The following is a 13,248-nucleotide window of genomic DNA, read 5'->3' as shown; positions in this document are numbered from 1 at the left end:
TCATTCTACTTCATAAGTATATATTTACATACTTATAAATGGAAATATGTTACAAATATATTAAATACATTGATTAAATATATTAAAGGGAAATATGTACTATAATTATATTTATNCAATCTATTGTACATTACATTAACAAATGAAGCATTTACATTTATGTTTTATATTGTGATATATTTGTGTAATAATAAAATGTTTAATATAAAATTTCCATGTATATTCTGTTATATATAATGCATACTTTAAACAATATTTTTTTTTAATTTTTTTTTAATTTTTATTTATTTCTAGGAGAGAGAGACAGCGTGAGCAGGGGAGGGTCAGAGAGAGAGGGAGATATAGACTCTGAAACAGGCTCCAGGCTCCGAGCTGGCAGTCAGCACAGAGCCCGACGCAGGGCTCGAACCCACAAACCGCGAGATCATGACCTAAGCGAAAGTCGGAGGCCCAACCGACTAAGCCACCCAGGCGCCCCTACTTTAAACAATATTTTATATGTGTACGTGTTTCTACTTATATTTCATAGAATATATAGTAGTTTATATAGCTACTCATGTAAATATATGCAAATATTTCAATGTACTTTATGTTATATACAATATGCTTTATGCACTATAAATATTGTACAATAGTTTATACTATATAAAATGCAGAAATTGATGGAGCTCCATGCTGTAAATAATAGAAAATGTGAATATAGATTTAAATATAAACATAGGGGTGCCTGGGTGGTTCAGTCTGTTAAGTGTTCGACTTTGGCTCAGGTCATGATCTCATGGCTCGTGAATTCACGCCCTGCACTGGGCTCTCTGCCAGCAGCGTAGAGCCTGCTTTGGATCTTCTGTCCCCCTATCTCTGCCCCTGCCCCACTCGTGCTCTCCCTCTCTCTCTCTCAGTAATAAACAAACATTAAAATATATTTTTTACATATTTTCATGTTTATTTTCTCTTGTTAGAGAGAGACAGACAGACAGACAGACAGAGCATGAGTGGGGGAGGAGCAGAGAGAGAGGGAGACACAGAATCTGGAGCAGGATCCAGGCTCTGAGCTGTCAGCGCAGAGCACGACGGGGGCTCCTACTCACAAATCATGATCGTGACCTGAGCCGAAGCCAGACGCTCAACTGACTGAGCAACCCAGACACCCCAAAATATATATACATTTTTATATATATACTATTTTTGAAAGTTATCATGGTGTTTAAAGTTGATACATCAATAAATGCCAGAAGGGTGTTATTCACAGATATGGAGGCTACCACCATATGAAACAGAATCAGAAACTGTTCAAAACGACAGCCCTGGAAGAAGGAAAGAGGCAGACGCTCACCACTGGACTCCCCCCAGTGAGATCAGGGATCTCAGCTGGCAAGAGTCATCCGGAGATGCTAAGAAGACTCACGGGCAGGGTGATGGGGAAACTTAGCGAACTCAGTGGAGTCAGCATCTCCACCTGGACGCGCTGATGAACCTGAGCACTGTCAGGAGGAGGAGTCACTATGCGCATCGTGCAGTGACGCAGCGGGAAGCGCCCAGCCCCACCCAGGAGGCAGCACTGACCATGAGTCTAACCAAGTCTCAGGACAAGAGGAATAGAGAAGCAAGTCAAGAACACCACAATGACCTAAAAATACAGAACACAAGAAAGTCTACAGTACGAATGACTCGCTTTATGCAAAAATGCCATATGTGGAAAGATAAAAAGGGGAAAGGTGCAGTTGGAGGCGAAAAGGGTTTCAAGGCACACCTGGCTGGCTCAGTCAGAAGAGCATGAGACTCTTGATCTTGGAGCCATGAGTTTGAGACCCACATGGGGTGTAAAGATCATCTAAATTAAAAAACTTAAGGAAAAAAAGGAGGGGTTTCAAGAAACATAACTAAAGGCAACATGTTGACCTTGTTTGTAGTAATTTCAAACAAACCAACTTTAAAAAGCAATTTTTGAGACAACTTGGGAAGTCTAAATATGGAATGGGCATTAAATGATATTAAGGAATTAAGAAAACTATATTTTATAGGTGGAACAACATAATATGTGGGCTATGCTTTCTCTTTTTTAGGAGAGGAGGAAGGAGGAACAGGTGGAGAGGGAGAGAGAATAGTAAGCAGGCTCCACCCCCAGCACAGAGCCTGACTCAGGGGCTCAATTCCATCCATGACCAGCTGGGAGATCATGATCTGAGCCAGAATCAAGAGTTAGTCACTTAACCAACTGGGCCACCCAGCCACCCTTAGGCTACGCACACACACACACAGAATTTCTTGGGTTCAAAAGAAATAAGAAAAACATGCTAGTGATAACGGATGGGATGGATGTATAGAGATTCCTTATACTCTTCTCTTGACTTTCGCATATTTTAAATTGTCCATAACAAAAGGGGCTTTCAAGAAGTGGCCATGCCTGAGGCCAGAGAAGGGGAGGAGACAGGCATAGTATGGCTACCTGTGTGGCTGGGTTTTCTGAACCAAGTGTGCAGATGATCCCCTCGGTTTCACTCGCCAAAGGTAACACCTGCAGGTGGTTTGGATTATATTGTCCTAGACCTTCTGCTACAGAAGTCTATGGCTATAATCACTTTTGCTATATATTTAGCTGTATATAATAATTATTATAGTGGCAAGCAACCACATACACACACACACACAATGGAGTATTACTCAGGAATCAAAAAGAATGAACCCTCGCCATTTGCAACTACGTGGCTGGACCTAGAGGGTGTTATGCTAAGCGAAATTAGTCCCAGAAAGACAAATATTGTATGACTCCACTCATATGAGGACTTTAAGATACAAAACAGAAGAGCATAAGAGAAGGGAAGCAACAATAATATAAAAACAGGGAGGAAGACAAAACATAAGAGACTCTTAAATACAGAGAAATAAACTGACGGTTGCTGGAGGGGTTGAGGGTGGGGGGCGGGGCTAAATGGGTGAGGAGCTTTAGAAACTTGTGGGGATGAGCACTGGCTGTTATACACAGGAGATGAATCACTGGATTCTACTCCTGAAATCATTATTGCACGAGATGCTAACTTGGATGTAAATTTAAAAACTAATTAACAAAAAAAAAAAAAAAATGAAAAAAAAAAAAAAAAAAAACAAAACCCAGAAAGAAAGGAAGGAAAACTGTCAGAATAGGAGAAACCACCTCAAATTGGCTCACACCAGATCTGAGGTGCTGAAACTCACTTCTGTGCAGCATCTGGGGCCCGGTGGCCCAGAAGTGGCAGAGCTTGGGGAGATCAGCAAAGGGACAGGTCATGGCTTTCTGTGTGTAGGAAGACCTTCACTTCCCCACCCCAGGGCCCAGGGGATGCTTTGGGAGCCCAGTCACAAAAAAGCCAACTGCTCTGATGGCCTCAGCAGCAAGTCAGAAGAGTTCTCCCCTCTTAAACTGATGAAGAGGATTTGGAACTCTGCAGAAGACATGGGTTCAAATCCCAATTCTACCGCAGATCTGATTGGGAGGCATGGGACAAATCTCTTCACCTTGGCCTTAGTTTTCTCATCTGCAAGCTGAGGATGATAGTCATGTTGAACTGATATGGTTGTGCTGACATGAAAATTACACAGTCAGCAGAGCGTGGGGGTTGAGAAATCAGGATCTGTGGCCCAGAAAGGCCTGACGTGGAGGTCCAGCTCTGACACTCAGCGAAGCTGAGGCTCAGGCAAACCTCAGAGCCTGCTTTGCTCAAGTGCAGGTGAACGCAACGACCCTATCAATCTCGGGGGGCCTTGAGATGACTTGGAAGATATTACATGGACAGTGCCAAACACAGAGTCTGGCTGTGCTGTTATCTTTTTGAAAGGGCACTGTATGTATATACATGGGAATGCTACTTCTTTGAACCTTCAAAATGGGAATTATTGTTTTATTACATAAACCCCTTTAAGAGGGCTGAAATTCACTTTTACCAGCTCGAAAACAAATCCTTGATTGCCGGATGTTTAGAGAGAAGAAATGGGTTTTCCCCCAAAGCATTCCAGGTTCTCTTAGTGGGAAAACTAAATTGTTGGCTAGCTGGTAAGTAGGGGAGATTTTAAGGTTACCTTGCAAATCAAACCCTGGACTAAGCCTCATAACCATCTGTAAAATGGGTAGAGGTCCCAGCCCTCCGGCCCCCTCCCCCTGCTAGCCGTGAGCCGGAAGTGACTGGTTCCCTTACCAGGTACACTGGGCTTCGGTCATTATCCACTGCAGGGATGCCGGTGAGGACCTCCGCTAACACCTGGGGAGAACACGCAGTTAGCTTGGTCACGCACAAGTTCAGGCGGCAGATTCTGGCCAAGACAGACGATTCTTCTCAGTAACAAAAGCGGAGCTCCAGGCCCGGCGCTGCCATTTGCCAGTACAGACACTTGCCCCAAATCTGGAACATCACAGTAGCATTAAGCACCTCCTCCAACTAAACACAACACCCAGCTGCGAGGTAGAAGGTGTGAATGAAGAGTAAGTCAGGAAGGATGGAAAGCAAATATGTGCGTATTACCATCAGTTTTGAACGCATAAGTACATCCACATATATATATATACTATGTATATTTATGTATGCATACTGTATATTTATATACAAATATGTGTATACACACATATACTCATATATATATCTACACACACACTATTTTTTAAGTTTATTTATTTATTTTGAGAGAGAGAGAGCAAGCATGAGTGGGGGAAGGGCAGAGAGAGAGAGAAAATCTTATGCAGGCTCCCGACACAGGGCTCGATCTCACGAACCATGAGATCACGACCTAAGCCGAAATCAAGAGTCTGATGCTCAACCTACTGAGCCATCCAGGTGTCCCACACATGATAAGCATTTAATAAAGGGGAAACCTGCTTTGAACAGAAATTCTCAGTGTACATAAGAGCACAGTGGTTAAGGACTGTACAGTCAGACAGCGCTGCCTGGATTTAAAGGCTGACTCTCTCCCTTTTTTTTTTTTTTTTTTAAGTTTATTTATTTGTTTTGAGACACAGCGCGCCTGTAAGCTGGGGAGGGAAAGAGGGAGAGGGAGAGAGAGAATCCCAAGCAGGCTCTGTGCTGTCAGAGCAGACTCACAAACCATGAGATCACGATCTGAGCTGAAGTTGGACGCTTAACCAACTAAGCCACCCAGGTGCCCCTGACTCTCTTCCTTGATCACTCAGGCGATCTTTGGGCAAGTGCCTGAAGTTTGAGTCTCCATCCTTACCTGGTAAATGGTGATCTACTGGTTGTAAATATAAGGGACTGAGTACCCCACCCTTAGTTTCAAATGTCTCTCCCACAACCTCCCTCGAAACAAATCAGAATAGAGTCCCGTTTACTGCCAAGAAATCCTCCAACCTCAGAGGACGGGACTACCGGGTTAATAAATGCCAGTAATTGGGGCGCCTGGGTGGCTTAGTCGGTTAAGCGTCCGACCTTCGCTTAGGTCATGATCTCGCGGTTCGTGGGTTCGAGCCCCGCGTCGGGCTCTGTGCTGACTGCCGGCTCGGAGCCTGGAGCCTGTTTCAGTCTGTGACTCCCTCTCTCTCTGCCCCTCCCCTGCTCACGCTGTCTCTCTCTCTCTCTCTCTCTCTCTCCTAGAAATAAATAAAACATTAAAAAAATAAATAAATAAAAAATAAAAAAATAAATGCCAGTAATAAAGGGCAGGGGCCAGGAGGGGGCAGCAGAAGGCACCCTGCAGCAAGCGGACGGGAGCAAACCGAAAGGGGGTTCCCAGCCAGCTCCTGCCAGGAAGAGAGGGAAGGACGAGGGGAAATGAATAAACAGACATTCCTTCTGCCCCTGGCACAGGCAGGCTCTGTGCTGAACCTTTTATGGAGATCATTGGGTGCTCACCAGCAAAAACAAAAACAAAAACACAAAGCCCTGAGAAATGCAGTGATCCTAACAGGAGGAACCAGAATTCCAACTCATTCTGCCAGTTAGCGGCAGGGCTAAGACAAAGAGTGAAGGGAGCCAGTGGGCACCGAATGAATGAATGAATGAGTGAGTGAGTGAGTGAATGAATGAATGAATGAATGAAAAAATTGTTACATCAAGAGCTGAGTTAAAAATTCAAGGGTAGGTATGCCTGGGTGGCTCAGTCAGTTAGGAATCCGACTTCAGCTCAGGCCATGAGCTCTCTGCTCATGGGTTCATGCCCCGCATCAGGCTCTGTGCTGACAGCTCAGAGCCTGGAGCCTGCTTGGATTCTGGGTCTCCCTCTCTCTCTGCCCCTCTCCAGCTTGTGCACTCTCTCTCTCTCTCTCTCTGCCCCTCTCCAGCTTGTGCACACTCTCTCTCTCTCTCTCTCAAAAGTAAATAAACATTAAAAAAAATTTTTTTTAATTGAAGGATAAAAAGAAATCAGGAGTGAGAGTGTAAAGGTAGGAATAATCACCACCACCACAATAATAATAATAATCTTGATATCTTCAGGGTACTGTGCTAACCAGTTTATATATATTATCTTATTAATCTCCATTCCTAATAGTATCCCATTTTACAAAGGACAAAACAGGCCCAGAGTTACAGGTGATCCACCCTAGGTCACACAGCTGAAGGTAACCAACTTGGGACTCTCTCAAGCTCTACACTGTATTGCCTGGCAGCCTCAGGGTTCAGTGCTGCTGATTTTTTTTTTTTTAATGTTCTTATTTATTTTTGAGAGACAGAGAGTGAGCAGGGGAGGGGCAAAGAGAGAGAGGGAGACACAGAATCCGAAGCAGGCTCCAGGCTCTGAGCTGTCAGCACAGAGCCCAACACAGGGCTCGAACTCACAAGCCGTGAGATCACGACCTGAGCCGAAGTCAAGACGCTTAATCGACTGAGCCACCCAGGCGCCCCCCAGTCCTGCTGATTCTTAAGAGGAGCAGGAGCCTGGGCTAGCCCCACGGAGCTTCCCTGAGCTGCTGACCCCTGATGGGGTCACGGAAACCAGAAGGAAGCAGAAGCTGACATATGGAGGTCAGGCTAAGAACAGAAGGTGGCTCAGGAGGGCACGAGTGTGAGAGGTGGACACACGCAAGACCGGGGTCTGAGAGAGGAAGCTCAGAGCTCCAGGCTAGAGAAGAAGAGAGAGGGCAAGGTCTGAGAGGTAGCGGTCTGCTCTTGGCAAAGGTCAGTCAGAGACTGTCATTTTTTTTTTTTTTTCTCAGCCAGCATTTCCCAGATGGGGCTCCATGGGACCCCGGTGCTGAACGATACTGAGGACACAAGGTTCCACAGTCAAATGAGTTTGGGAAAGCCTGTATACCATTTGCGCGGCTGCGGTGAATTCACAATCAGATTAGATTAAAGGCTCATAACCAGGGGCGCCCGGGTGGCTTAGTCGGTTAAGCGTCCGGCTTTCGCTCAGGTCATGATCTCGCGGTTCGTGGGTTCGAGCCCCGCGTCGGGCTCTGTGCTGACTGCCGGCTCAGAGCCTGGAGCCTGTTTCAGTCTGTGACTCCCTCTCTCTCTGACCCTCCCCTGCTCACGCTGTCTCTCTCTCTCCTAGAAATAAATAAAAAAACAAACAAAAAAAAAGGTTTTAAAGGCTCATCACCGTATTGAAGCCTCTGATTAATTTCACGGTGAAGAAATCTGCTTGATGTTGCTCAACCCCAGCATTTCTCATACCTATTTGGCCACAAACGCCTTTAAACACATCCAACCTACAGAGACGTCAAGGGTGTGCCACAGAAATATACTTTGGAGGCTGCTATACTCACACCATGGGCTCCTGGGGGAAGGACTGTGTTTTAGTTACGTTTACATTTCAAGTGCCCAGCACGCAGTAATGACAGGAGGGCATGCTGGAGGTGGTAGTGGTGAGGAGGGAGGGTAGAAGCAGAGGTGGGCACTGAATGGGCAGGGGGCTGTTGAACAGACGGATAATTGGATGACTAAGCCAAATGGATGGTTGGACAGGTGGACAGACAAACATGAACAGACATCTGGATTGACCATTACGGTGGCTGGCTGGCTGGGACCCAGGGCGCGACGGAGCCTACTAGAAGCCGGACACCCGTGAGTAGCTGTGCTTCGAGCGTCACCGAACTTTCTAGAACAGACTAGACGGTAAACATTTTGGGCTCTGTGGGCCACAAACCAAGTCTCTGTCACTCATTGTTGTTATTAAATCTTTTCTAAATGTAAAAGCTCTTCTTAGTTACAGGTGGTACAAAATACGCCCTGGGCCAGTTTTGGCCTGGAGGCCATGGTTTGCCAACCCCCGGGGGACTTCGATGGGCTAGATCTATGGGCCTCCGTCATATCCTATGCTTACAAAGGCGCTGTGGGGAGGACAAACAGGTACAGGCAAGTCCAAGTCCAAGCACAGAGGGAAGCTCTTACTACTCCGCAGCTGAAGATGTCCACTCGCTTGGTCAGCTGCCCCACCCTGATGAACTCTTCCGGCAGGTACGCAGCAGAGGCCTGGAACAGGTGCGTCTTCATCACGGTATATTTTGACCTTTTGTTGTCAGGACACAGGTGGGCCACGGGGTGAGCCAGCTTCGGGGAGAGCCTCTGGTCTAGCAAAACATTGGAGCTGTGGAAAAGAACGCAGAGGACTGTTCCAGTTTGAGCCGGACACAAAGACGTTGCCAAGGAGACCCTTTCGGAAAACAACTCTGCAGGAAGCAGCATTGGTCCCTACCAGTTAGGGGTCACTTAAGGCCCTTGATCTGGGGGCACTTGGGTGGCTCAGTCGGTTAGGCGTCCATGTCTTGATTTTGGCTCAAGTCATGATCTCATGGTTCGTGAGTTTGAGCCCTGTGTCGGGCTCTGCACTGACAGTGCGGAGCCTGCTTTAGATTCTCTCTCTCTCTCTCTCTCTCTCTCACACACACACACCATAAACAAATTAATTTTTTTTAAAAGTCCCTCAATCTGGACTTTCTGAGCCAGTCCTGATGAGAGGAAGGAGTGGGAACCCACTCCCACCAGCAAATGAGGCCGGAGCTAAGGTCAGTTGTGCTTCCCCAAGCATGGCATTTGGCGTGGCCAACGGTATGGCCAAAGAGGTGCGGCCTTCCTGACCCCCACAGCTGTCAAACCCGCATTAACCTCAGCTTGCCAAGCCCATAGCCTACGTGGGCTTGGTCCCTTCTGAAACTGCTCCGACAGTTTCAGCTCGGGCACAAATGACCTAAGTCTAAAGGCCACCATCTTTTATGACGGGTCCTGCCCAGATCATGGGGAATAGGGAAAGCAATAGGAAACATTCTTGGGTTTAGCCATCTACCCTGTGGGAGCAAACGCTCTCAGAAAGTACCTCAAAGGAAAAAACAACAAACAAGAGAACAACGAAGTTACATGTGTAAAAATGATCCAACGAGCCCTAAACAGTTTTTTACAAAATAGACATCAATTCTAATATCCGCTGTGAGGAGTGGTTAAGTAGATTATGGGCAAATCCCTTCAACAGAAAACTAAAAAGTCACCCAAAATGATGACACGCAGGGGCGCCTGGGCGGCTCAGTTGGTTAAGTGTCTGACTCCGTTTCAGTTCAGGTCACGATCTCACACGGAGGTTTGTGAGCTTGAGCCCCGAGTTGGGCTCTGCACAGAACGTGCTTGGAATTCTCTCTCTTCCTCTCTCCCACTTCTCTCTCTCAAAACACATAAATAAGCTTAAAAAAAAAAAACAAAGGATGACAAGCAATATAGGGAAATACCTGCCTTGTTTAAATAAAGGGGGAAAGAAGAAACTATGAACTGGTAACCACGTAACAGTGCTCCTTGGTAGAAGGCTAAGACTTCTGCGTGGTCAAGGGCTGGAGAAATGGAGGCCAGGGGTGAGTCAGGCACCAGAGCCAGAATGACCCCTCACCCTTTCATTTCCTTTTTCACGATTACAATTGTTTGTGCAATCAAACAAAAATCAGGGGCCAAAAAAAGGAAGACAGGGATTCCGCCTGCCAAATATAGAAGTTTGAGGAAGTATGAGTTCTATGGTTTTGAAGTCAGATTTTCTGGTGTCTTCTGGAATCTCTCTCCATTCTTCCAGTCCCCAGGCTGGGCTCTCTTGCTCCTGGGAGCATGAGATAGTGGGTCGCGCACCTACCCTTCTGGAAGCTTCCCTGACACGAGTGCTTTTGCCAACAGATACAAAAACAGGGGACGGTTCTCCAAGAAAACCCTGAGCGAGGAGCTCAAAATCCCAGGGGGCTTGACCCAAAGCTCAAGGATCCGGTCCAGACCAGCTGCTGGGTTGGAAGTAAAATGCATCAGCGCGTGGGGTGCTTGCCAGGAAAACACCGGCTCAAAAAGACGTGGGGACAGGTGGGCAGCTCGTGAGGGCAGCGGAAACGCTGACTTTTGAGACAAAGAAAGAGACCCAAGGGAGGGGAGGGGGGAGAGAGAGCCGCGGAGAAAGGAGTGGGGAGGGGGAGAGGAAGGGAGGCGAGAGAAGGCCAAGGCGCAGATGGCCAGCAGGGCGCAGCCACCCCTCTCACCTCTTGACATTGCCGTGGAGGATCCCCAAGCTGTGCAGGTGCTCCACGGCGCGCAGCAGCCCAGAGCAGATGCCCGCACGCTGGGGCCAGAGGAGGGGGTCCGAGCAGCCCTGAGGAAAAGGAAAAGAGGAGAAAGAGTCACACCCGTGTCTTCTTAAAGTCCCAGCGAGCTCCTGTGGCTCGTGCAGACCTTCACACCCTGTGCAACAGGGCTCGGCCAGCATGGTATTCCGGCGGGGGAGCGGCTCCAACATGAGATCTGGATGTAAATCCCAGCTCAGGCGCGCACGGGCTGTGTGACTTTGGAAGAGACACTAGCGTCTCTGAGCCTCGGTTTCTTCAGTTGCAAAATGGAAACGGTACTAAATGTTAAATCCCTGTGCTTTGGGATTGCTCTAAGGGTTCAGAGGAGAACGAGGTACGGAGTATACGGCGGAGGAGTATACAGGATGCTCCGAGCTTAGCGCCTGCCACGCAGTGGGTGCTCAGCAAAGTACGGCTGTTTTTATCACGACCGTAGAGTGGTAAATGGGCCTTACGCCAACTTCATGTGTACCTGGGAAGACCTCACAAGGGCCGACGGGGATTGTGGGGCGAGCGAAGGCCCTCACCATCCCCAGGCGTGGCCACAGTTGTTCTAAGGCTGGAACTCCAGGCTAAATCGCTACTTATTTATCAAATCCTGTCTTGGGTCCCGCATCCTCGAAGAACTGGCCTCGCTAATAGATTTCCCTTCAAAAACTCTGAAGTTTAGAGCCACCTGAACCCTGTTTAAATTCCGGCCCGGACACCTGTCACTGGGTTCCTCTGGGCAAGACAGTTTGCTTCTCCATGCCAGAGACTCCTCTTTTAAATTTTTTTAAGGTTTACTTATTTTTTGAGAGAGGGAGAGAGAGAGAGAAGAGTGGAGGAGGGGCAGAGAGAGAGGGAGACACAGAATCTGAAGCAGGTTCCAGGCTCTGAGCTGTCAGCACAGAGCCCGATGTGGGGCGTGAACCCACAGACTGCGAGATCATGACCTGAGCCGAAATCGGACACTCAACTGACCGAGCCCCCCAGGTGCCCCGAGAGACTCCTCTTTTAGAAAATGGGGGATACCCCTTGGGTTGTGGCAAGGCCTGAAGGAGAAGGTATACAGCCTTTATCATGGCATCTCAAACACAGCAAGAGCGCAACAAAGCTAACGATCGTTATATATCACGAGTAATTGCTTTGTCCTGGCCTCTGTTAAGGAAAGCAGTGAGTCTCTTGCAGAGTAAATTTTCCCCCTATTTGAGGATCTTACGGGAAGGAGATTTGTTTGTCGTTAAAACTGTACCTTTAATAGGTATGATGCCCGCATCATACGTGAGGGCACAAAAGGGTGTGTGCTCGAAGTCCCTCTGCCGTCCCTGCCCCAGCTACCTAGTTCACTTCCTCAGAGGCAGCCAAGGCACCAGTTTTTTGTATCTTTCCAGAAATAGCCCATAAATACAGAAGCAAGTGTATAATAGAAAAGTACTTTCAGGGGCACCTGGGTGGCTCAGTCGGCTGAGTGTCCGACTTCGGCTCAGGTCATGATCTCACAGTTTGTAGGTTCAAGCCCCACATCGGGCTTTGTGCTGACAGCTCAGAGCCGGGAACCTATTTCGGATTCTGTGTCTCCCTCTCTCTCTGCCCCTCCCCCACTCATGCTCTGTCTCAAAAATAAATAAAAACAAAAAAAATTTTTTAAAAAGAAAAGCACTTTCAGCAAATAAAAATTTGCTTCCTCAATTACAGAATGGTCCAAACTTAGCAATGAAATGGGAGGAATGTGAGATTTCAATCCTCTACATATGAAGAAATCTTGTAAAAATTTTGGCAGTGCCATATAAGCCTAGTATTAAGGGGTAAAGGTAAGGAGATGGGACATGAATGGCTGTAATAAAGAAACTGACGTATAGCTTTTGGAAACAAAAAAGAGGTATCAGCACAGATTAGCATTGTTATCAAAGTGGAAATATCAAAAATGTATAATATTATGAAGAAAAATAGAAAAAAGTTATATGCCTCAAAATCCAAAACAGTAAGAAACCTAATACTGTTGTATTTGTTTTATGATATTCTTGTTTTAAGAGATATGAAAATACATGTTCTATAAAAAAAAAAAAAATTTGCTTCCTCTTCTCCATACCCTGTATCCCTTAATTATTTTTCTTACCCTATTGCCTTGACTAGCACCCCCAGAACAATGTTAAGGAAAACGAGTGCTATCAGACACCTCTGTCTTTCTCTGGACTTAAATGAAATGCCTCTTGTCAAACAATGTGTACAGGCTTTTATCTGAAGACGTTCAGCCAGATCTCATCTACCCCAACCTAACGTCTCTCTGGATGGCCCCTCTCCCCTCTGCAAGCCCTTAAACTTTGAGTCCCTATCTAGATGCTACCTGGTCCTGTTCTCTGACCGTGATCCGGCCCCTTACCTGACCCTGGAGTCTATCCTGCAAAGAACCATTTGCCATATACGGATAGATGAAGCTGTAAAACTGAGTTCCGGAGCAGAAGCCCAGCAGACGTAAGATGTTGGGGTGGCAGCATCTGAAATCAGGTATTAGTGCAGAGGTGAGGGGTCAGGCAGAAAGAATGACCAAAGACTGCTCCACTGCTTCACCTCCCACCCCGCTTCTGCCCCCTCTACGCCCCTCCCCGAGACCACCAGTGGCTTCCCCGGTACCAAACGCTGTGGCCCTGAAGACCGACACCAGGAGAGAGAGGTGAAAACTGCCTGCCTTCAACAAGCTTAAAGTCAAGGAGCTCAAACTCATCCTGCCCCACTGCTTTGTAGCACCTAGCACCTTAACCCCT

The 13,248-nt window shown here is 47.0% G+C and overlaps 1 protein-coding gene across 1 annotated transcript in view; it reads right to left on the bottom strand.

Moving 5' to 3' along the window:
- IRAK2 (interleukin 1 receptor associated kinase 2) overlaps nt 1-13,248 on the bottom strand; it is a 59,695-nt gene that overhangs the window by 7,153 nt on the left and 39,294 nt on the right. Inside the window, exons 7-10 of the mRNA XM_077751507.1 lie at nt 12,867-12,981; nt 10,421-10,530; nt 8,316-8,511; nt 4,170-4,232 (exon numbers count right to left, since the gene is read on the bottom strand). Coding sequence (XP_077607633.1) covers nt 4,170-4,232; nt 8,316-8,511; nt 10,421-10,530; nt 12,867-12,981 — 484 coding nt within the window. The remainder of the gene's footprint in view (nt 1-4,169; nt 4,233-8,315; nt 8,512-10,420; nt 10,531-12,866; nt 12,982-13,248) is intronic.

Source organism: Crocuta crocuta, unplaced genomic scaffold, assembly GCF_008692635.1.
Source record: "Crocuta crocuta isolate KB4526 unplaced genomic scaffold, BGI_CrCroc_1.0 scaffold69, whole genome shotgun sequence".
In the NCBI taxonomy this organism is placed as follows: domain Eukaryota; kingdom Metazoa; phylum Chordata; class Mammalia; order Carnivora; family Hyaenidae; genus Crocuta; species Crocuta crocuta.
This window is presented reverse-complemented; position numbering and strand designations above follow the sequence as displayed.